At 39.2% G+C, this 24366-nt stretch overlaps 4 protein-coding genes across 5 annotated transcripts in view; 2 read left to right on the forward strand and 2 right to left on the reverse strand.

Moving 5' to 3' along the window:
- Positions 1-5444, reverse strand: part of magixb (MAGI family member, X-linked b) — a gene marked incomplete at both ends in the record, with an annotated part of 59037 nt that extends 53593 nt beyond the window's left edge. The window contains one exon of the mRNA XM_083895554.1: positions 5362-5444. Within this exon, the coding sequence (XP_083751680.1) occupies positions 5362-5444 (83 nt within the window). The remainder of the gene's footprint in view (positions 1-5361) is intronic.
- Positions 5445-7197: 1753 nt separating this feature from the next.
- gpkow (G patch domain and KOW motifs) lies at positions 7198-13983 on the forward strand (the record flags this gene model as incomplete). Its single annotated transcript, XM_083895555.1, has 11 exons — positions 7198-7373; positions 7510-7679; positions 8751-8896; positions 10230-10336; positions 10557-10761; positions 10859-10991; positions 11498-11675; positions 11796-11916; positions 12589-12658; positions 13431-13516; positions 13604-13983. 11 exons carry the CDS (start codon positions 7198-7200, stop codon positions 13727-13729), a joined length of 1518 nt encoding a protein of 505 aa, XP_083751681.1. The 3' UTR covers positions 13730-13983.
- Positions 13984-14229: 246 nt separating this feature from the next.
- pqbp1 (polyglutamine binding protein 1) lies at positions 14230-17446 on the reverse strand. Its single transcript, XM_083894771.1, has 7 exons — positions 17409-17446; positions 16716-16783; positions 16490-16601; positions 15723-15823; positions 15305-15502; positions 15165-15222; positions 14230-14734 (listed from the first exon to the last, which is right to left on the reverse strand). The coding sequence occupies exons 2-7, from the start codon at positions 16780-16782 to the stop codon at positions 14584-14586; spliced, it is 687 nt and encodes a 228-aa protein (XP_083750897.1). The 5' UTR covers position 16783; positions 17409-17446; the 3' UTR covers positions 14230-14583.
- Positions 17447-17502: 56 nt separating this feature from the next.
- Positions 17503-23562, forward strand: timm17b (translocase of inner mitochondrial membrane 17 homolog B (yeast)). 2 transcript variants are annotated; one of them, XM_083894773.1, is made up of 6 exons: positions 17503-17538; positions 21008-21107; positions 21192-21255; positions 21367-21495; positions 21589-21699; positions 22547-23562. In XM_083894773.1, exons 1-6 carry the CDS (start codon positions 17513-17515, stop codon positions 22606-22608), a joined length of 492 nt encoding a protein of 163 aa, XP_083750899.1. In that variant the 5' UTR covers positions 17503-17512; the 3' UTR covers positions 22609-23562. The 2 variants fall into 2 exon arrangements, with proteins under 2 accessions (XP_083750899.1, XP_083750898.1); XM_083894772.1 differs by having other exon boundaries at positions 21008-21255.
- The last annotated feature ends 804 nt before the right edge of the window (positions 23563-24366 follow it).

Below are 24366 nucleotides of genomic sequence, written 5' to 3' on the forward strand. Positions count from 1 at the left end.
GCAAGAGCTGTGATTGGTCCTCAGGACAGGCCGAGATAACGCTGCTCTGTGCCGGCTCACAGTGAGCACCGAGCGTCCACAGAGGCGAAGCTGATCACCGCCGATCACAACGTCGCTGCCAAACCATAAATATGTCACATCTTAACACACAATTTCTCGCCTCAAATGATCTTAAAACTGCGTTCCGTGACACAGAAAAGTGAGAAACGACCACTGTTTCAATGTTATTCTGCTGCAACAACAACAACAACAGTCTTCTCTCTCGGACGCCATTGCTCACTGTAGCCAAAAGCACAACAACCTTGCATAGCCAACAAGTTCTAAACTAATGATTATTTATGTAAAGAGAGGTTGTTAGTAATGTGTGTAGTATGGAATTTGCTAATGCTAATCGCAAATGCTAAAGGTGCATTATGTAATAAATCTAAAGCAACTGGCCATAAAATCCTCCTAATGTGTCACAGAGACTCAGGAACAATGTTCATATAACAAACTGAATCATGTTTATGTTCTGAAATCATGTTTTGGCGTCATGTGGCGCCACCTACAAGCGTGTACCAATCATTGCAGTCAGTAGAGTCTCAGCTGCTGAGCAATCACGGGTTGCCAGTTACGTCAAAAAACGAAAACCTAAAAGACCTCTGTATTTAGAATTTGAATGTAGTAACCGTTTTTGGCCACATTCTTACATATGGCACCTTTAATTAGCTTCACGTTTGCTGCTGTTTACTGTCAGTGTTTAATACTAATACTGGTCTTACTGTGTTCACAGTTTCACAATATTCTCTTTAAACTGAAAGGAGATGATTCACGTGTATCCTGGAGTTTGATGTGATTGGAAGCAAGTCCATGACAGCATTGTTAGTGCTCATTATTCAATGAATCAGTTAATCATTTGGTCTAAAAATTGACTATGTAAAATTAGACATTCACTAAAATATTTCTGAAATGATCTTACTGTGTTCTATATCAATTCAAAGAAAAGCAGCACATCTCCAAGAGTGATATTAAAATCAAACAAAATCTTTCCCTGCCCTAATTCCACCTCCAGCTGCAAAAGTGAGGAAAACTAAATCTCCTCTTGAAGTCGTCCCACGCCTCGTCCCTCTAACCTGCAGTGAAACACGTTGACGCTAATCTTCCAGCATCTTCCCATGGGTGGTGGTGTTTGGGAGTCGAGCCAAGTGAGGCATCTTAAATAACCAGTGTCCTTAAATTTAACTGAACTGCTGGCCACTGGTGCAGTGGCAGACACACACACACACACACACACACACACACACACACACACACACACACACACACACACACACACACACAGAAAGAGAGTCTTTCTCCCGGGGCTCCGACCTCACCGTCTTATCTGATATCTGTGTCCCGACCTCTCGCTGCGCCAACACTGACACCAGAATGTGTCGTGTGTGGCAGTGAACTAAAGCTCCCTGATGCTCGCTCACTTTTCAAATCTAGGGCAAAACAGACAATAGTGGCAGATCAAAAAATAAAAAATGATTCAATGCTTTTGGGGGCTGTCAAATAGTGACAGTGAGAATTGCATGCACGGAAACATTTCCCGTCCTTGTGCAGACAATAAAAACAAGTTTTAAAAAAAACACTGCACGGCCGTCAGCAAAAGCAAAAGCCTATTCCACTGTGTGATTTTATTAAAGCCGCTCTGGAGGATTTAGAGTAAGATTAAAGCATTGTTGAGCGACTAGAGTGACACCTGTACATGTGGCAGGATATAACACCAGAGATTATAACACCAGTGATGTTTCCTTTGTGGAAATTCTGTTCTTTAACGCTTAGAACACAGAGCATTTCGGCTAATTAATCTTTAAACGTACAGTATATACAGAGGCTAAAAGGATGTCCAATAAAAAGTGACTTATATCCTTTTTTTAGCATCAAAACCTGATGAAAAAAATAAACTTTATAAACATACCTGAACAAAAAATCCTCAATTTTAAAAAATTAAAAAAAAAAAAAAAAATTGTAGAAAAACGCTCTAATTTTGTGGCTTATGGACAATTATCGCTACTTTATATCACAACTAAAAATGTGACAAATAAGAAGACAGAAAAAAAATCTGATTTTTTAAAAAGCCTGAATATGTGACCTACACTCTTAGAAATAAAAGTGCTAAGAAGAACCATATAAGGTTCTTCGGCTTGCCCTCATAGAAGAACACTTTTTGGCTCCAGGTAGAACCTTTTTTAAAAAGGTTCCACCGAGAAACCTTTTAAAACCTATTTCCTTATTCAGGAAAGGGGTTTTAAAGGGTTCTCTGGATCAAAATGGTTCTTCCTGGAACCATTAGTGTTACCAAGAACCCTTGAAAAACCCTTTCTTCTGGAAAGGGTTTTTCTGTAGCAAATGGTTCCAGGTAGAACCTCAGCCCTTGTAGAAGAACCCTTTTGGAACCCTTATTTCTAAGAGTGTATAAACACAAACACCCCCAGGACGTCCATATAAGTTGTATAGATGTATATTATTCCCACGGCAAATGACCATGGGTGCACAGATCAGTGAGCACTAAGGGTTAATGTCACAGGATCAAGGTGAAAACAGGCTCACATTAGCGGGGCCATGTTGTGTTGTGTACACTCCGGTCTGTCGCACACTGCCGCTGTGACAACAGGACGTCCTACACTCGATCTGCCAAGGATGTTACAGTACGACAGCCTCAGTGTGACCAGAGATGAGCGGTTTAATTAAACTGAGCAGATCAGCGGCCTCGGCGGTCACGGCGACGGGTAAGAGGACGGAAATTTGGGGGATGATACAGAAAAGTCTCGAATAGAAAGAGAAAGACTTTGGCTGAAATCATCCTCAAAGAAATAAATGAATTTTTAATGCGTAAACACAAAGGGTTTATACACGTGTGTTTGCAGAAGTGATCACTTCTGTAAGGTCACAGTTTAGTAACCTGAGCATGTGTGTGTGTGTGTGTGTGTTTGAGAGGGATAGTGCTGATTCAGTAGAGATGCTGAAGGTGACCCTGCTCCTGCTCCTGCTCCTGCTCCTGCTCCTGCTCCTGCTCCTGCTCCTGCTCCTGCTCCTGCTCCTGCTCCTGCTCATGCTCCTGCTCCTGCTGTCTCTCCACCTGATATTGATCCCAGTTGTCCAACTCAGATCGGACTCAAGGATACATGGATTCATTGCCTTCTTGACATTTCAAATATGGCACTGTGTAAATCGTCTCCCCAGACACACTATCATTGATTAGTTATTGATCTGCCAGCCAGGCCTAGTGTCCGAGTCTAACCATTTAACAGCGGCTTATCTGATCCCAAACATTTACTCTCATAACGTAGGTATGTAAGCACACACACACACACACACACACATAAGCAATGTCATATTTACTTTGTTTTCGTGTCGAAATTTCATATCGGATTTCACTTGGAAGAGTTGAGAACTAAGAATAGAACGGGGTTACAACTGCAGAATCCAAATGCAGTGGCTGGGAGCAAAGGTTTGGGAGCACAGATGGGCGAGTGTGTCTGTGGAGCCCTGCCCTGTCAAGGGTAAACTGCACACACACACACATGCACACACACACACACACAGAGAGAGAGAGTGCACACGTGCACACTTTGTTTTCACCACACCTTAAAACAGCAACATGAATATGCATGATGGCAAAGGACACAGGAGGCACATAATTAGACAATCAGCAACTCCCTCGTGACAGGGAGGAAAAAACGCTCCTCACTTCACGTCAGCCGTGAGAGCGCAGTCATTTTGCCAGTTTGTCAACGTGCGGCCGCAGAGCAGCTCAAAAACTTGGGAAGAAGAAGTGGAATCGAAAGGTGGACAAACGCGGAATTAAAAAGCCCAAAGAGACAGATCTCATGAGACGGTGGTGGTGATGGTGGTGGAGGGGGGGGACAAACAGTGTGGACACCATATATGCCTCTTCTTCTTCTTCTTCTTCTTCTTCTCTCAGTCAATGAATGTTTCATAATACATCAGCATAACCTTGACAGCGCCACAGACCTGGAGCAATGAACACTGTTAAGTCAGGGTCACACACATCCATCACTTCTCAACAAGCTCCCTGTACCAAGCATGGGACACACCCATAAAAACAAACAGCAACAGTACTCACACACACTCACACACACACACGGAGGAGCCGCGAGGCACATACACACACACAGTCCTACACACACACACACACACCTGCTGGCTGTAAACTGCACACTCCATTAACTGCAATTGTCTCTTTTCTCATTGCTAATCTGGCACCAAGTGCAGCCACAGTTTTTACGACTTCATGACTTCCTCAGTCGTTTGTATGCATTTATTCACACTAAACCATTCTTGGGGTTTCATTCCCTTCTATTTGTCGTGTCTTTTAACAAGGAAACACACAAGTGAAAATCTCCGATACATGAATGTTTTTGCAATTTCTCATCAACAAAGTACGAACTGAAGTGAAGCATTTGGATTTTCAGCACCTAAGCCATGGAGGAAAATTACAATCTGAACTTCAACTCTAATGTTATCTGTTGTTTTTTGTTTTTATAATGCAATTATGCAAAGTCTCCCTTTGCACAAGAGATCTTTTTTTGACCAACGTGGTGAAATAAATCAACTAAAAATGAAACAATCTTTACAGACACACGTGTAGAACATGACACAACACTTTTTTTTGGGGGGGGGGGGTTGTTCTCCATCGTCTACACTTGCATAATGTATGAAATTCATCCTTGCATAAAATATTTTACTGCAAAAGAGGTCAAACATCGACAGACATGATGGCACACCACATGAGAAAAACAACAACAACAAATCTAAATTAATCCAGACTAAATGACATAATGCGAGCGCTGCACGTCACAGTTATCAGAATGTCACTGAATCAGGAGAGAAACCGATCTATTATTATTAGTATTATTATTTTAGAGTCGATGATGAATGTGCTCTTTTACTTTTACACAGATTTGGTTTCCGGCGACAACAAAGGTATGACTGTGCTGAATCCACAAACGCGGGTTTGCTCAGCTATTCTTCTGTGTGGACACCGACATCGACATCTCATTTTCATTTTGGGACGGATCTAAACAGAGCAAACATAATCATCCCTAAACTTCACCAGTCTGTCAGACATTCTGTCTCCTTATGGGACCAGGTTTTTGGTCCCGACAAGGTCAGTGTTTTGAGACACATGCACACAAACACAAACACCTGCTGTCAAAGAAGAGCACTCTTCATCTGTCAGGTTGACACTGTTATCCTTATGTTATCTGTCCACACCATCATCATCATCATCCTCACACACACTCTCCCTCACACTCTAACACACACACACATATTCTCATATTTAGGGATAATAATCATAATAATACTGACCTGCCTTGTCGCTGACACACACACATTCTCTTCAAGCAGCTCAGCCTTTCATAGAGGATCCGTTTGAACGCGTCTATATACATTGACCCGACTGATGCTGTGACTTTAGTTAGTGATATTGATGTGGGAAATAAATGTGTGTAAAAGCAGCAGCAGCAGCAGCAGCAGCAGCAGCGTGGTGTGTGTGTGTGAGTGTGTGTGTGTGATAACAAATCAGCTGTGGGGAGTCAGTGATGAAAATCGATGGTATCCCAAAGAAAGTCTCGAGAGGATGCGCGCGGCTGACGGGATATTTGGACTCTAGTGATGCTCTGAGATGCTCTGTGTGTGTGTGTGTGTGTGTGTGGTGATGCTGGAGAGAGAGAGAGAGAGAGAGAGGGGAGGAGAGAGCACTCACACACCAACTGTGCAAACTGAGCAGCTGCTGAACTGATAAGAAGGACAGTGTCATGCAGAAAATGGACGCTGTGAGAGGTCAATAAAAGAAGAAACAAAAACGTGCTGTTTTAAACTTCAACAATCACAATAAGTCCTTCCTTCACTTGAATAATCTCTTACCGTCACTCATGCTCTCTCTCTCCACCGGAAAATCCTTCCCTCTCTCTCTCTCTTTTTTTTTTAGCAGAAGAACCTCGTGGACGATTAATAATGTGTCTGTCGTGGAAAACACACACGAACGTCCGCGGCGTCAATGTAACCAGTGAGTGTCATTGAAGTGCAGGCGCGGCGGCGCTGTTTGTTTCCAGGTCGCAGATCCGATGGATGAGATTATACGCGCGCGCGCACGCACATGCACGCACACACACACACATCTGTGAAGCACAAAGGGAGGTTTTTTTTGCTCTTCTTCCTTAAATACACTTGTTCACGTGCTACGAAACACAAATAAAAGGAGAATAAGGAGGTTTCTTCCGAACAAGTTATAACGCAGGGGGAGGGAATGAAAAGAGTTAAAAGTACCGCCCCTTATTATTCCCAGTGTGTGTGTGTGTGTGTGTGTGTGTGTGTGTGTGTCCACCTGCATCAGCAGCATCACTTTTCGCTTACGAGGTTACAACCCGTGGGAGGATAGTGTGTGTTTTTGTCTAAGTGCCTAACTTGCATTATTGTGCAGCTGTGACAGGACAAGGTCACAGCAACAGATCCTGCACATGAGGTGGTCATTAAGTTAGTTTTCTATCTTGTAACACATGTTATATGAGTTAAAAAAAATAATAATAATAATCCACACAACAATAATGCATGCTTTTCAGAATCAGAAGGTTGGTACCATGAAATTGTGCAGTGTCAAAAAAAAAAAGAATGGTAGTTCAATCCATGTAAAATGATCAAAACATTATGTAAATATACTGGTACCTCCTTACAATAACAATAAAATACATACAATTTAATTTAATTCAATTCCAATTGAAAATTTATTTGTCCCTGATGGAGCACTTTAAGGTGTGCAGAGCTATTATTATCCATAAATATCTCTACTATCTATATCAAATCTAAAATATGATATAATTATATATTGTGATATATTATTAATATTATTATTTAATATTATATATTATTATATCACATATTAATATATGTGATATTAATATATGCAAATGTTGGCTTTTCTCTGAAGATAACTCAAATCTCAGTTCTTGTTTGTAAACCTCAGACATAAACAAAGTCCGTTCGCTTTTCTCCACCTCACCTCTGCTAATGGGTTGCCGTACCTTTAATTTGGCTGTAAACTGGAAATTGTAGTCATTTGAACACCCGAGCGTGGACCAAATGAGGCAGAATAAAACTACAACGACCAGAATGCATTTCGCCTCCCGCTGTCGGTTTCAACCAAAAATGGCGTCGCACGGAGACGAACCAGCTCCGTCTGAGCAACAAGAGGAGAAAAAAGCCGCAGTATCGTTTGGTTTCACGAAAAAACTCAGCAAATTTAAACCTTCTACTGTCGACGCTGATATAAAGAACGACGACAAAGATTTCTTGACTGGAATTGATAGAAAAGAACTGCAAAGGTACGTATGCTATTGCTAACCGGCTCAGAGCTAATGTTTAGATTAGCTTATTAACATTGAACTATTACAACGCATGTGTACTATCAGGCTTCAGTAATTAAATGTATTTATTTTTCTGTCTGTCTGCTGTGAACAGTACAAAACCGTCTGAGAAGCCCAAAGAGCTCATCATCCCTCTGATCCAGAAGAACCGCTGGCAGAAACCGGACCGAGCGGCTCAGAACGAGGGGAGAGGAGGCGAAACACAAGAGACAACCGGGGACAATGATTCTGTGGAGTCTCAGGCTGTCAAAGAACTCATCGAGGGTATGTCAGTGTTTGCTTTGTCCTGCACACCTAAAGTATGTTATTCATATTATGATACATTGATATCAATGCAACGCCTGCATCAAAACATTTCCCACATAAAAGCAATTTTATAAAAATATGTAATTGTGATTATTTTGACTGAAATTGGGATATGATGATTGCTTTGTGATATTTGTGCAGTTCTTTGAGAAACGTAGATGTTTTCTTCTGTCTAGAATATGATGTGTAGATACATCAGGACAATATTTAATGTAACATGGTCGTTTTACACACATTTTTGCTAGAAGAAATATTGCGTCTCCTGCGTTTTGTAAAATTGAAGTAGGCTGTATTGCAATTTTGATGCAATTTTGATAAGGCTTAGTTATACACATGTTTTTATAATTTTAGTTGTCTAATGGATGTGGCAACTGCATGGCACATGAGACATTGCACAGACAGACAGATTCAAGAAATCTGGAATTGCAAAGAAGATGGCTTCTCCAACATGGCAATGATCTAAATAAATCGAACCTAGCTGTGCTTGTTTCAAGTATTTTCATCTGTTGATTGATTACTAAATTAATTCTGCACTATTTTGAGTTATTTTGCTTTTATAATAAACAACACGGAATAATATTCTTTTGTAGACAAAAAGAAGACATTCTAAAACATCATTATTTTTTGTGGACCAAACAAGTTCTCGATTAATAAAGAAAATAATCAACAGATAAATTGATTATGCACATATTTGTTTGTTGCTTCCCTACTTATGACACCAGAATGACATGAGCCTCACTGGAAATCTGTGGCTTGACCATAGACATACTTTTGTTCTGTGTGTGTAAAGAACCATGACCAATGCAACCACATAACTGCTCCATTGATTTTATTTACATCTTTTCACCTCAAATATATGTATTTAGCATGTCATTTCCTTATAACTGTATGATGACGCAATGGTTTGGTGTGTGTGTAGCTGCTGTGTATGTAGCTGCTGTGTATTTCATACTTGACAGAAAGGCTGAAGGCATTAGGAGCTCCAATTAAAAAAAATGCTCCTTCTACGTGTCTAACTTATGTTTGTAGATTCACGGAGGCAGCTTGATGAGTGGCAGAATGGCCCCCAGGCTCAAAGTGACCCGAATCTTTCCATTCCCTTGTTGATGCAAAACAAAGTACCCGAAGGCTTTGAGGATGGAGACCTTGTCAAGGTGGATCTACGGCCTGAATCTGTAAGTATGGAGAACAACAAAGAAACAGCAATTCTCTGCAAATCTGCAGCCAAGTTTGTCCTTTTACTCAGCGGCTGCATGCATTAAAAACGACACTTATAAAGTCATTTCTCGAATGGCTGTGATGTATTATCAGGATCTTTCCACTGCATTGCAGTTAAGTAGATAACTGATTTCAAAATATGAACTACTTTTATTGTAGTAGCTCACAAAGTGCAGACAATTAAAATTCCATCACTTCCTCCAATCACCATGACCCAGACGTTTTTGAGTCCCGGCAACACAGACATTTGTAAACGCTTCAGGCTTCATTTTCCTTTGAAACCTCCAGGACTGTTTAAGTCTGGAAGCAAACACCAGCAGCTGTTTACACTGGCACGCACATGTGCAGAGCATTAAGATATCTGAATAAGATATGTCATTTTGAGTGTGCGAAAGACAGTAAAGCTGAGTGCATTAACACCCTCTGTGCGTGTGTGCATGTGGGGCTTTGGTGGCAGACAGCCGTCAGCGTTATCCCCCCGAGAGGTGAAGATGGCCAATCAGACCTCTCTCTGTTCCCTCTCATCAGAAGCTTGACACGTCTCGTCGCTGTCATCCCATATCTGCTCTCGGTCACTGTAGATATGCCTGTCAGAATTTGAGAAACTTCACTGTGGCCTGGAGCTCATTTTAATGCAGTCTTGCCTTTGAGGTTAAGCCCTCAGCTTCCCTCAGAGGGGAAGCCTTCAGCAGAGTTAGATGTGCAGGGGGGGGGGTCACTGCTCCACTGCCTGATCCGCCTGTGCTGAGTCTGACAACCTGAAGCCAAAAGGCTGAGTAAGACCAACATCACTAATGGCTGCAAATTCTTTCTGGGTTCCATAACTCAAATATTATATAAGCTCCTCCTTTAAAGATACAATATTTAACATTTCTGCATAAAAATATCTAATGGCGAGAAGACTAATGTTATATATTTTGTAGTGTTGGGCACGTTAACATGTTTAGAGGAAGGATTGCTATTACTTAGCCCGTGCATTGTCTTTTTTGTATTTGTGTGGATTTGTCACTAATGGATTACGACTATTCATTGCTATTTGCTGCAAGTTCTGCAGTCAAAGGTTTTCCCCATGAATGAATGCACAGGTGAACCTAACGGGAGGCAGCAAATAATGATTCCCCCTAAAAAACAGGTCTTTTGATATTGATTTGATTCAGGGACCTATAGCAGCAGGAATGACATACTGTGCATTTAGACACATATTTCAAAATGTTATTTTTGGTTGTTTGCGCTGTTAAGGTACGTGTAGAGATAAAAGAAAATGTATGACACTTTGTTTTGTTGTTTTAGTCGACAGAGGCAGATTATGAAAACATTCCTGTGCAGGCGTTTGGAATGGCTATGCTGAAGGGGATGGGGTGGAACAAAGCGGAAGGCATTGGACGCACCTTTAAACAGTAAGTGACAAATTGACACCTTGAAACGACCACAAAATAATTGCCTGGCAACCGTTTTGTTGATAAGTTGTTTATATGCAAATATACCAAAATACTATATAATCTCACCCACAAAACCCAAGCTATATCGACTTCTTGCCTGTTTTAAATCTTCCCCGTGTGCGTCTCTCTGTTTGTCGTTTGAATGCTGATGAACTCAGACGTTTACTCTCTGCTACAGAGATGTGAAGCCAATTGAACACCAGCTGCGTCCAAAGGGTTTGGGTCTCGGAGCAGATCGTGCAGCGATTAAGGACCTGGAACCCACAAAACATCGGCGACCTCCCAAGCCTGGCGAGGAGCAACAGAAGGAGGAGGAGCTAGTGATGGGTCCTGGGGGGTTTGTGCTGGTGCAGTCAGGGGTTCATAAAGAGCTGTATGGAAAGGTACAGTTGGATAAATACAACTTGTACAATACAAATAGAACAACTGCCTCTTTTTTTATGTATATTTTCTCTGACTTCTGTCTTTACTTTGGCGCAGATTGAAGGCCTGGATCCAGACAATGCTCGAGCTATGGTGAAGCTGGCGATCGGTGGCAAGACTATAACAATCAGCCAGTACACGATTAAACTGGTCGGACGCAAAGAATTTGAGAAAAACAGCAAAGACCTCAGTGAGTAACTCTGAACAAACAGAAGAAGTGTAATATTTGCTGCTAATGGGTTTGCTTTTTATTTATATTAAAACATCAGAAGTAAGAAAAAACTTAAAGCTTTTTGCTCACTGAACAATCTGAAGCAGCCTGCTGTTTTGTGAATAGATTAATTGCTTAATGGAGTATCATTTAAAAATTGTGATTACCCATTTGGAGCACAATGCAACTGTGCGTTAAACTAATTAACGTAGGCTTTGGGAAACTGTGATGGAAATTTTTGACTATTTATAGAACACTAATTGAGGAAATAAATGGCAGATGAATCTGTAATGAAATAAATGACTGAGCTAAACAGGTTTATTCTCTAGAGACACTTTAGTGGTCGGGAAAAAGAAGATGAAAGAGCATTTTATATACATTATACACACCCTTCACTAAGAATAACAAGTTTGTTTTGATGTTTGTCACCGTCATCACATATTATTAAATGCCATGCAACTAATACTGTCGATATGTTTGACCAGGTCGCCTCAGTAAAGCTCACAAAGACAAGGAGAAGCAGAAAGAGCAAGAGAAGGAGCGAGAGAGACGGGAGGAGAAGGAGAGGAAAAGTAATGGTGATAAGGTCAATTACAAGTCGTCGGAAAGAGACGGAGGAAAAGATGAGAGGAAGAGGAAACACAGAGAATCAAGTGAAGACAGGTATGTTTTCATTCACTCACTATTCATTTTTAATCACATTGCACTTTATAATTTATATTTATTGGCTAATGTTTTTTCTTTATCTTCTATATTTTTGTTTTGCTTCCGTTTCCTCTCTAGAGAGAAGCCTCCAGTGAAAGAAGTGAGGCGGCCGCCACCGCCGCCCACCTGGCTCCAGAGAGACTTGAAAATTCGCTTCATCGACAAGATGTTTAAAGGGGGAAGGTACTACAACTCAAAGGTATGACCGCCAAAGCATCTTCTCTTTGTCGTAACAAACGGGGTTGCATTTATTCTTTATTCTTCTATTGTGCAGTTAGGATTTGTTGTTCCCTCTGCTCAATCAGTTCAGTTAATGATGGGATCTAAAATGAAGCGTCACACAGTGAATTCTCCACAGATGATGACGTTATTTTTGCAAGCGGCATTTTCTTACATTCAAATAGACACTAGTGAAGCTAAGGCACAATTTGCCATTTATCCAAACTGTATGTAATAAAGTCAGTGGCTCATAGAGTACCCTAGCACCTTCTACTGGTCATTAGCTGCCATAGCACACAAATGTCTCTAACAATATTAATCACTCAGTTCACAAAGTCGTAGTAGATAAACTCATGTTGCTTTACAGTTTTGACTTGTGTGAATGTTACATTTGCGAGGATAAATTACACCTGGCTTGACCAAGCTGCACCTTCTCATCCTGGTTTGATTAAGCCAGGATGAAGTTAGTAGCATAAATGAAGGCTTTCTCAGATATCCTATATTTCTTAATTCTACTTTTGTGTACCAGGCCCCTGGAAATGAGTTTTAAGGCCATCTTGTTTGAAAAGATTATTTCCTGTTTAATTTGTGCACGTACTTACACTTTCACTCCGGTGTGATCCATTTTACCATCTGCCTTGTTCTCTTCTAGATGTGTGTGGAGGACGTCCTGACACCGACTACGTGTGTGTGTCGAACTGAAGAGGGAAGACTGTTAGACGGTACGTCGTCGGTGGCATCTCAGTGTCTGTCTGTTGGTGTTAACTCCAGTTTTTCTCCTCTCGCTCTCTAATTAGAACTGTGAGAGAAATAACATCTGGCTAAGCAGAGGTGTTGATGTGAAAGCTGTTGCGTCTGGTATTTCCTTCAGCTTATAGATGTCTGTCGTTCTCCTGTTTTTGTTAAACCTGATGAACTGCAGGAAGTAGATCGCATGTTTTTAAATCACATATAAGCGGTTGTCAATGGATTATACCGCTTCATGTTTTTAGCTCGCCTATACAGCCACAACCAGAAGATGTTAGCTTAGCATAATAACAGGAGTCTGACAATACAACACCCAAATTAGTGAGCTTTATTTTATAAGCCTCCCTCCAGCTATTTTGACATGTTACTGTAGACCAATCACAGATGTCAATAATCAAATTAATAATGTTTTTGTTATATTTTCGCTTCCCCAGTTTCTTGGTGCATGCTGAACTAGCATTAATGTGAAAATTGTGCTAATGTGTGAAAATGGCTGCTATGCAACAGTCCCTTTATTTTCTAATATATCAAACTATACTGATACATAGACACAGCATTTCTGGAGCTCAATGAACATTGTTATTTATTATTTTGAATAGAAAAATAAGCCTAAGTTTGTTCTTTTGGCAGACATTGACTCTGTAATCGTTCATAAACAGTCACCACTTGTTCTCTCATTTATTCATTAACTTTTTACCTGTTTATAAAATGACATAAATAACCCAGAGTTTCTTCTTGTGGCTGCAGATGTGAAGCAGAATATGGTGGAAACCATTGTCCCAAAAAGTGAATATGATTCTATCATGGTTGTACTGGGTGAACACAGGGGTCAGGTGAGTAAACGGCGATCTGCAATTGTCACAAAAGATTGAATGTGATCGACTGACACTAATAACTTGTTTGTCTGTTTGTCTGTTCAGGTTGGTCGCATCCTCCAACGGGACAAGAACAAGTGCAGAGCGATAGTTCAGCTCGACCGACATGAAACAGTGTTCTCGCTGGACTATGACTCCATATGTCACTATGTCGGCGCAACTGACCATTGAATTTTTATTATTGCGATCATTGTGATTGTAGTTGACGTCACGTGAGTGACTTGAAAATTGTTTTGTTACTTGCCAACATACAGTCCGTGTGATTTATTTTTTAAAGTGCCACAACGGGGAGCCGCATCTCCTTGTGACTTATGATGTTATTAAATTATTTTTCACAAAACAACTGTATCCCACCTGCGGTATTTCTGACCAGTGTTACGTGTCGACAGAAGGCCGCGCTATAAAGAAATTGTTTAAAAAAAAAAAAAAAAAAACTTTAAGTCATCGTGAATCGAATAATTATGTCAGGATTATCGTGTCGGGAAATGTTTATATCGTCAAAATGTTACCAGCTTTTTCCATCCCATCTGTTTTGTAATATTCAGAATAAAATGAATTGAGATTTTATTCCTCAGCATTTTTTTTAATAAAACATTGTCAAAAACTGCAATAAGTCATTTTAAGTTTGGATGAATTTATTATTACATGATGCACACCAATAACAGGCCTTTTTCATTTGACATGTGTTAGCATGTGATGTTGTTAACATTAATGGCTCATATTAGTCAGGTCTCTATGACATTAAAAGCCAACATGCACCCTGAAACTGAGGAAGCTATAAATGGAACTCAGCCATACATAAATGTATTATTTCCAAAAGCCCTTACTGCCCTAAAAACAACAACAGGGACAGGGTCGAGTTCATATAAAAAACATATTTACAACCGATCTACATGTTTGACAAGAGTGTAAATGCACGAGTAGCACATTTTCTGACATGTTAACACGTTTCACAACAATTACAGGATGTCTTTCAGCAAATGCTGCGTCACACGAGCTGCGTCGTCTTTGTGGCGGTGCACTCTTTACTCCTTCGGTATCTGGTTTGCCGCGTTAGCCCGGAGCACAGCTCCTGGACTGGGATAAGGCCGCTGCTGGAACAGAGGCCCCGCCGCGGTGGTGTCTGCGCCCGTCTTTGCCTCGTTACGCTTGGGCAGACCAGTTGACCACGAACCCCTGCAATGACGATAAACACTTCTTTTAATAAAGTGACCCGATATTGTTATGATCATACTCCAACTATTACATATCAGTTTAATGAACATGATGAGCATGACTCATCCTACAATTACAGTTGTAAATGTCATCGGTGACTGTGGAGGAGCTTTGTCAATCTGTGAGAACAACCCTGATGGTTATCACAGTGATGTTATTGGAGTTATCAGGCGTCGTGTTTGAAAGAATTGGAGTTAATCAGGAAGTGAAGACTCATTGAATAGATTGATTAAGTTGGATTATGGCACTCCTTCTGCCTGTTAATTCCCATAATGCAGATTCCAAATTTTCATATAAATTAGATGTGTGTATGTTTGACTTTAACTGTGTGTGTCTGTGTGTGCGTGCGTGTGCGCGTCTACCCTTTGCTGACTGTATATAGTTATTTTACCTTGGAGCATCAGAATAAGCACTTGGATCCATGGGGTCCATCTCATCATCCTTTCTCCCTGAAAAGAAAACAAACATTATAACCTCTGTTCATAAAAACATTGTAAGTTTTAAAATGCCTGTGTAGGAAGTACGTGTTACCTCTTTTGTTCTTGTTGTATGGCGCCATGTCTTCCCTCCTGGGCTTTCTTCTGTCTCTGCTCTCCCTGTCCCTCACGTCGTCCCTGTCTCGGTCTCTGATACGATCCCGGTCCCTTTCCCGGTCTCTCTCTCTTTCCCGCTCTCGCTCTCTGTCTGGCTTTTCAAACTGCCGCTCAACTCTTTCCTCTCCTGCATCAGCTGAAAGTTAAAAATAAAATGAAGGGATTGAAGAAACAAAGAGACTACAAAGCAAGACCAAGGCATAACATAAAAATATAATTTTTTCCCACATTTTGACATGAAATAGTTAGTAAACATACTTTTTCTCTATTAAGCTGAATATACTTGAAGCAGTCACCTTCAACTACCTCATTTCTGCAAGTGAAAATGAGAGTACAGAGGCTTAATAATGTCATACCTCTTATTTTCTTGGCAGCTTTTGTTATCACTGCGGTCGGGTCATTTGGGGACAGCCAGGCCACCAGCTCTGTCTCCACGTTCCAGTAATAAGGAAGACCACTGTGATTTGAAGGAAAAACACCATTAAACTGACAAGTTAGCAACCATATGATAATCTCTGATACATCGTCAGTCCATGACGATGTAAATATGGTGCAGCCATGTAAAAACTGTTTGAAATTAAATGGCAGAGTACATTTTCTTTTGTCTTCTATATCCTCATATACAGCATTTTGGTGCTCACTTGTGCAAGGTTTGAGTGATAATCATTAGTGGCGCATTACTAATGATCCGTGTGTACGTTTAGCAGCTGCAGACAATTCTTGTTGTTTCATATTAAGAGTGACAATGGGATAATTGAAGGTTTATAGCTGCAGTTTTGTTGCAAATGTTTTCTCTCTCTCTGTTATGTTTACCAGTTCATCACAATGTCCCACAACAATGATAATTCAGTATACAAATTGTCCACAAAACGACAATTTGACATTATTGTGATGACTGGTAAAATAAAGCCATATCATGGCATTTTTTAAATCAGCTAATATTCTGTATGTCAGTACCAGAATGAGGTCGATTTTGTTACTATTTCAAAATAGCTACTGCGTTAAAATCTCTGTAAAATCACACATTAACACATATGAGCAAACGCCAGGTATAATGACGACTTCAAACTGGGAAATATAAATGCTATAAACAACATTTATAAGACAGCAAGAATATACATACCAAGCAGGGTCAAACACTTTGTACCAGTTTGGCGGTAGATTCTCTATTCTGGTGGCTTCGTAATCTACGTTGTTGTCGTCATAATCTTCAGCAATAATCTCTTCATCTGCCTCTGATTGAAGTGGAGGAGAAGTGATGATGTGATTTGACACAGAAATGTAAGCATGAAGACGAGTAAGACGTGCTAGTACTGAATACTACAGATCCTACGCGTTTTTCCTCTTACCTTTCTCAGATGCTTTAACAATCCCTCTCTTGGACAGACGGGCCAGCAGTGCTGGAGGAAGAGGCATCCTGAAACACAGACAATCAAGTCATAATGAGAAAAAAAATTCTGATATTTTTTTATTTGCTGACTGATGAATGGTCAACTTCAAAGCAATCTCACTCTGCTATTAAACCCTTTATTTATTCATTCATTCACAAAGACAGGTCTGGTTCCACAAAACTCAGGTGTGTATTAGAGTCTTCAGCTTCTTCTTTTTGAAAAAAATAAAAACAATATTAAGTCTGAATTGACAAGCATGACTAGTGTTTTTTAATGTTCTCCTGGTCTCATGTACCAAAAGAAAGAAAACTGGAGTAGGGGTCGCCTTCCTCTTGCTGTGTGTTCCATACATGCTGATTTTAAGCCGTTGTGGCTTGTTTTTGTTTGTATAAAAGGGTAAATTTTAGCGGCGAGTTTTCCCTTTTTTACTAAAAAGGAGTTGGAGAAAGAGGAATGTGCATTTTGAGAACACAGTGCGACCTTTATTTGAGCAGAATTACAGCGCCACCCGCTCGGTAACTTCGTGGTAACGGTTATTTAAAATTAGACCCTTAATCGCACGGGTGTGTCTTTCAGATAACTCACAACTACAAGAACAGTAAATATATACGCATCTACCAAAAGAATATCAATTAAAATCGTCTTCTTTACCTTGTTTTAGGGAAATCCAACGATTTGAGCGACTTCCCAAAGCAGCAGGGCGGCGCGTTTTGATGACGTCACACTGTCTTCCTCGTCCCGACGACAACAAAAACATGGAGGAGTATATCCGTGAACCCTGGTGAGATTAGTTTTCTTAATTACAACTGTCTCTCTCTGTTTGTTCAACACTAAAAGTTTAATTTAACGTTTTATTGCGTTATTTCTGTCGGTGTGAGAGCAGAGAGGTGGACCAAGGTACGTTTGTTCCGTTTGTTTTTCGGGTACATTTGACAAAGGCAGAAACCGGAAACGGGTCGTTTTTTCGTTTTTGGCCAAAAAAACAAAAACGGAAATTCAGTTGGTTTTTTCGTTTCTCTGGTCTTACAGACAAACAGATAAACCACCCAATATTTCCTTTTGTTTGGTGGGTGGGTCTTCTGTGCCCACTTGCTTCTGATTGGATATGTTTGCGCTGTACTCTTCAAAATAAAAGTACTACCGCTTTGCCTTCAGTGCAATGCCAACGGACAGACAGACGGATAGATAGATGTTTGTATGTCTGTGAAAAGTCGCGGACGGATTTAAATTTTCAGGAAATGTCCGCAATGGGACCAGGAACAGGTGATTACATTTTGGGCGAGATCCGTACGCGCGCGCCGGCAGGGTGTATTTTGTAGGCACTGAGCTGCGGTGTACCGATGCCGGCTCCGCCATCTTTGTTTACCGCTCCGCCGTGCCGGCGCGAAAACAAGTATATATTTTATTTATATATTAACAAATCATATTTTTCGGAAATGATTTAGCGACCCCCCAGAAAACATCTCGCGACCCCGATCAGACCCCGATCAGAAAAATATATATAAAAATAATTTATTTTTCTTTTTTTTATATATTTTTCCAAAATGATTTGGCGACCCCCCAGAAATCATCTCGCGACCCCGATCAGAAAAATATATAAAAAAGAAAAAAAATTTTTTTTATTTTTCGAAAATTATTTGGCGACCCCCCAGAAATCATCTCGCGACCCCGATCAGAAAAATATATATAAAAAAAATATATATTTTTGGAAAATTATTTGGCGACCCCCCAGAAATCATCTCGCGACCCCGATCAGAAAAAAATATAAAAAAAAAATATATATTTTTCGAAAATTATTTGGCGACCCCCCAGAAATCATCTTGCGACCCGATCAGACCCCGATCAGAAAACTATTTAAAAAATAATTTTTTTTTTTTTTTTTCGAAAATTATTTGGCGACCCCCCCGAAATCATCTCGCGACCCCGATCAGAAAAATATATATAAAAAAATATATATTTTTCGAAAATTATTTGGCGACCCCCCAGAAATCATCTTGCGACCCCGATCAGAAAAATATATAAAAAAGAATTTTTTTTTTTTTATTTTTCGAAAATTATTTGGCGACCCCCCAGAAATCATCTTGCGACCCGATCAGACCCCGATCAGAAAACTATTTAAAAAAGAATTTTTTTTTTTTTTATTTTTCGAAAATTATTTGGCGACCCCCCAGAAATCATCTCGCGACCCCGATCAGAAAAATATATAAATTTTTTTTTTTTATTTTTCGAAAATTATTTGGCGACCCCCCAGAAATCATCTCGCGACCCCGATCAGAAAAATATATAAAAAAGAAAAAAATATTTTTTTATTTTTCGAAAATTATTTGGCGACCCCCCAGAAATCATCTCGCGACCCCGATCAGAAAGATATATATAAAAAAAAATATATATTTTTTACGAAAATTATTTGGCGACCCCCCAGAAATCATCTTGCGACCCGATCAGACCCCGATCAGAAAACTATTTAAAAAATAATTTTTTTTTTTTTTTTTTCGAAAATTATTTGGCGACCCCCCAGAAATCATCTCGCGACCCCGATCAGAAAAATATATATAAAAAAAAAAAATATATTTTTCGAAAATGATTTGGCGACCCCCCAGAAATCATCTTGCGACCCCGATCAGAAAAATATATAAAAAATAAAAAAAATTTTTTTTATTTTTCGAAAATTATTTGGCGACCCCCCAGAAATCATCTTGCGACCCGATCAGACCCCGATCAGAAAACTATTTAAAAAAGAATTTTTTTTTTTATTATTTTTCGAAAATTATTTGGCGACCCCCCAGAAATCATCTCGCGACCCCGATCAGAAAAATATATAAAAAAAAAAAAATTATTTTTCGAAAATTATTTGGCGACCCCCCAGAAATCATCTCGCGACCCCGATCAGAAAAATATATAAAAAAGAAAAACATTTTTTTTTTATTTTTCGAAAATTATTTGGCGACCCCCCAGAAATCATCTTGCGACCCGATCAGACCCCGATCAGAAAACTATTTAAAAAAGAAATTTTTTTTTATTTATTTTTCGAAAATTATTTGGCGACCCCTCAGAAATCATCTCGCGACCCCGATCAGAAAAATATATAAAAAAAAAAAAATTATTTTTCGAAAATTATTTGGCGACCCCCCAGAAATCATCTCGCGACCCCGATCAGAAAAATATATAAAAAAGAAAAAAAAAATTTTTTATTTTTCGAAAATTATTTGGCGACCCCCCAGAAATCATCTCGCGACCCCGATCAGAAAAATATATATAAAAAAAATATATATTTTTCGAAAATTATTTGGCGACCCCCCAGAAATCATCTTGCGACCCGATCAGACCCCGATCAGAAAACTATTTAAAAAAAATAATAATACATTTTTTTTTTTATAAAAATGGCTGTATAATAAGACCAAACATAACATGATGTTATACAACATCATTCAATACATCTGTATCAATAACCTGGCTATGAGCAAACCAGGCACACAGTTAAATACTCTCAAACTGCCACCTACTGGTAGAGAGGATAAACATCACTAATCAATCAATCAATCAGTCTGTCTGTCTGTCTGTCTGTCTATTAAGCAAACAACCAGCTATTATGGCTTCACTAATCAAAAATAAATAAAATACTACATACGGGTGTTTAACGACATCGGTAACAAATGTATGAAAATAAGTTAGCACGCTTTTATTTTGAAGTTTTTACGCCTCACTTCCGCTTCTGGTATCACTGCCATGATATTGATAATTAGGAAACGGAAAACAAAAAAAGGAATTTGCAAAAAACAAAATCGGGCCGTTTATTTGAATTTGGTTTTCTCTTTTTTCGTTTTGAACCAAAAACGAAAAAAAACGGCAAAAAAAGTTGTTTTCTTGTTTTTGGTTCAAAACGAAAAACGAAACAAGCGTGGTATTTCCGTTTCTTGTTTATTGGTTTCAATGAAAAAAACGATCAAAACGTACACGGACCGTCAGCGGGTTTGTGTTAGCCGTTAGCATAGTGAAGGAGCAGGGACGTTTAAAGAGATAAATGAAGCTGGGGTCAGTTTGTTCCAACACAAACCGGTTTAAGCTTCAGCAGCCATTAAAGAAAACATAGCATTATTCTTCTATAGAAGAAGAATAGAAGAAGAAGAACATCTTCTTTATTGTATTTTACTTTTCTGCATTTTGAGCACTGAAAATGCACATCACACAAAGTGTTTATACTTCTGCTGTGTGTCCAATACATCCTCACTCTCTTCAATGCCTTCCTGTAGTCCCTGGAGGCTAGTGGATGACTGTGGAGGTGCGTTCACCATGGGGGCAATAGGTGGAGGGGTGTTCCAGTCGGTCAAAGGCTTTCGAAATGCCCCTGCAGTGAGTTCAAATCATAGTTGTTTGCCCTCTTATACTTGTCTGGTTTCTCCAAAGACAGAACTAAGCAGTGCTTTTACGTTTCAGGGTGTCAGGCACAGACTGAGAGGGAGTGCTAATGCTGTGAGAATAAGGGCTCCACAGATTGGAGGTGAGGACGTCTTGTTTATGATAGACATGATGATTTATGGTGAAAATGTCATCGTCTGTGAATCAAAAGCTCACTTTGAGCTTGACAGTTCTGCTGTTGGTGGTTTTACAGGGAGCTTCGCTGTGTGGGGAGGGCTCTTCTCCACAATCGACTGTGGTCTAGTTCGCTTTAGAGGAAAAGAAGATCCATGGAACTCTATAACAAGTGGCGCAATGACAGGAGCAATTCTGGCATCACGCAGTAAGAATGAAGTCCATGTAGTAGACACCACATTGCTGTGCCACTGAGCTATCGAATTGATTTAGTTACTGTGTGTTTGTGTTTTTTCTCTAGGTGGGCCTTTAGCTATGGTGGGCTCCGCTATGATGGGAGGAATTTTGCTGGCTCTCATTGAGGGTGTCGGGATACTCTTGACCAGATATACAGCACAGCAGTTCAAAAATCGTGAGTGAAGTTTTGCAAAGTGACTTTTTTTCACAGACTAGGCGACTATGATTTGATGTGCACTAAAAACTTGCTGCTGAATTACACAAATATGACAAATATTAATTACTGTACTCTAATGGAAGGATTGGGAACTTTCTTTATATATATATGTATATATATATATATACATATATATATATATATATATATATATATATATATATATATATATATATATATATATATATATAAATTAATTGCAATTTTTCATTTGGCATAGAACAATCCAAAATGAACAATTGTAACTTTGCGAGTTGCTAACTGCATTGTTTCAAATTGAAATTTCAATATGAAAACCAGTCCTGATTTAATGGGGAAAAAAAGCTCCTTCTGGTACTTAAAATATATACAGTTCATGATTTTCCTTTATAAATCATTGGTTGTTTGGATAAGAAATCTCAGTTAAATATATCATATAGGAGACACTATATGACTATTCGGCGCACTTTACACAAGGAGATGCTGTATGGAAGAGTAATGCAGAAAAAGCCTAAAGTAAATATGAATCCAGAAATTCACCACATTATTGCTAAAAAAAAGAAAATTGAAAACCATTGTGGCCACAGTTTGATAGTAGTATTATACTATCACAGTAGTATTTCCTTAATAATATATAAAAAAATTAAAGATACTAAGTTGCGTGTTATGGCAGGAAAATTTGTTATTTCTGTCTCATTCTGAGCTTCAGTGGTCAGGTTTGTAATTACATAACACTTTTATTTAAAAACAAAAAAACAAAAAAAAAACACAGAACCTTGACAAATAAAGCATATATATTTTTAATCTCCCGTTCTTTCTCCTCCAGCTGTTCCCTTTGCAGACGACCCCAGTCAGTTACCACCTAAAGATGGCACTCACTGGCAGTAACAGCATGGGAGGATAAAGGGACAGTTCCACTGTAGAGACCAGTAAGGACTGACAGCAGCTGTGGACACCAAGAGACCACCGCAGGTATCAGGATGAGTGGGTGGTACAGAAACTGGTCCCTACAGTGGTATTTAACACTTATGCTACAAGCTCATACCTCAGGGACAAACTCTTTTTTTGTGAAAAAAAGGGATCCTTATGTTTGTAGCTCCAGCATCTCATACAATCTTCTCTGTATCATCTCATGTTTTCAGTGAGGTTTTACAATGGAGAATACTATTTAATGAGCCTTTTTCTGAGTTTTAATTAATTATGTGTCAGCTGGGACAATCAGTGCAAACAAAGGTGTGTTTTGCAATGATATCTTTCTTTAAGACAAATCTGAGCGCAACAAAAATCTTAGTCATGTCTTTGTTTTGCAGCTTCTCCTCCGGCAGCTTTTGTTAGTCAGAGATTTTCTCGAGCAATTCTTATTATCGTACATAAAAGAAGGAATTATGACACGTCTGTATCGCTAAAGAATAAGGATGAGGAGTTAGAAGTGGTAGTTTGGATCAGTGATACGCACATTTGTCATGCACCCCTCTATTAGTTGATTGCTGGATTATGCTGGATTATGCATTGTGCACTTTTTAAACGCTGTTTCTCTGGGCTATACATGGGTATATGGTATTGTTTTTGTAATAAGTGCTTAAGTAGGAGGCTGAAAAGGCCCTAAAGCTGCTTTTTGTGACTGAAGGTATTAAATAATATTTTAGGAAATGTCTATAATTAAATTTGTCATTATTCAAGGATAGCGTGATAGTGTGGAGGACTGAAAGGCTCAATTAAAACAAAAATTAATTTCAGTGTCAACTATTGGCCAAATTGTTAATTCGGCTCAGAGATTTGCAATCAGTGTTAAATGAATGTTTTGTTTTAATATATTTATCATGCAGAATTTAATTCAAACAATAAAAGCATCTAATGTTTGTAAATTGGTGTTTTTTTAATTTTTTTTTATTTTCCCACTTCTTTTGAAAGCCTAAATTGTGCTAAAGGGCTAAACAACAAATAATATTATAGATGTTTTATATATTAGAGCATATGCTCAAGCCTATGGCCATTTTCTGTAAGTCAGACTTTGCCTGAGGGAATTATCCAGTTCATAGCATGTAGGTAAAGAAACAATTGGCAATCTGAAATTAAAAAACAGAGCAACCAACTCTGTTTTTGACATTACAAGACAAAAGAAAAACCCCTGAAGTAATCAGAAGATATGCTAGTAAGTTTATGAACCAACCAGTTATTTAAATGTTTGCATTATAATGACCATTTGTCTGAAAAAGTAATTGAATAAGTAATTGTTTTTACATAATCATCCACTCTTTAAGTCAACAGAAAGTAAAATAAACAAGATATGGAGCATAAAATGTTTTCTTAGACTCTCAAACTTTGCAGGTGAGATCGTCAAAGTCTGTGAGGATTCAGGGTTTAAGGGGAGACAGTGGACCTGGGTCCATGTCTTTCTATTTGCTGTGAAAGTGCGCCCCCCCCCCCCCTGCAGTCTTTGTCCTGGAACTGCACCCTGCTGTTTCTGTCCAGGGTCCTGAAACCAGTTCCTCCAACCATGCTGTAATAAACCAAGCTGTCATCTCCACCCTGACATTCACATCTTAATATTCTTCTCTCCTGTGTAACGTTAACTCTTTGACAAATTCCCAGTGAGCCACACAGTTTCTCTGAGCTCTTCCTCCACCTTCCCCTTGACAGATTTCC

The sequence above is a fragment of the Microchirus variegatus genome, assembly GCF_963457635.1.
Source record: "Microchirus variegatus genome assembly, chromosome: 9".
In the NCBI taxonomy this organism is placed as follows: domain Eukaryota; kingdom Metazoa; phylum Chordata; class Actinopteri; order Pleuronectiformes; family Soleidae; genus Microchirus; species Microchirus variegatus.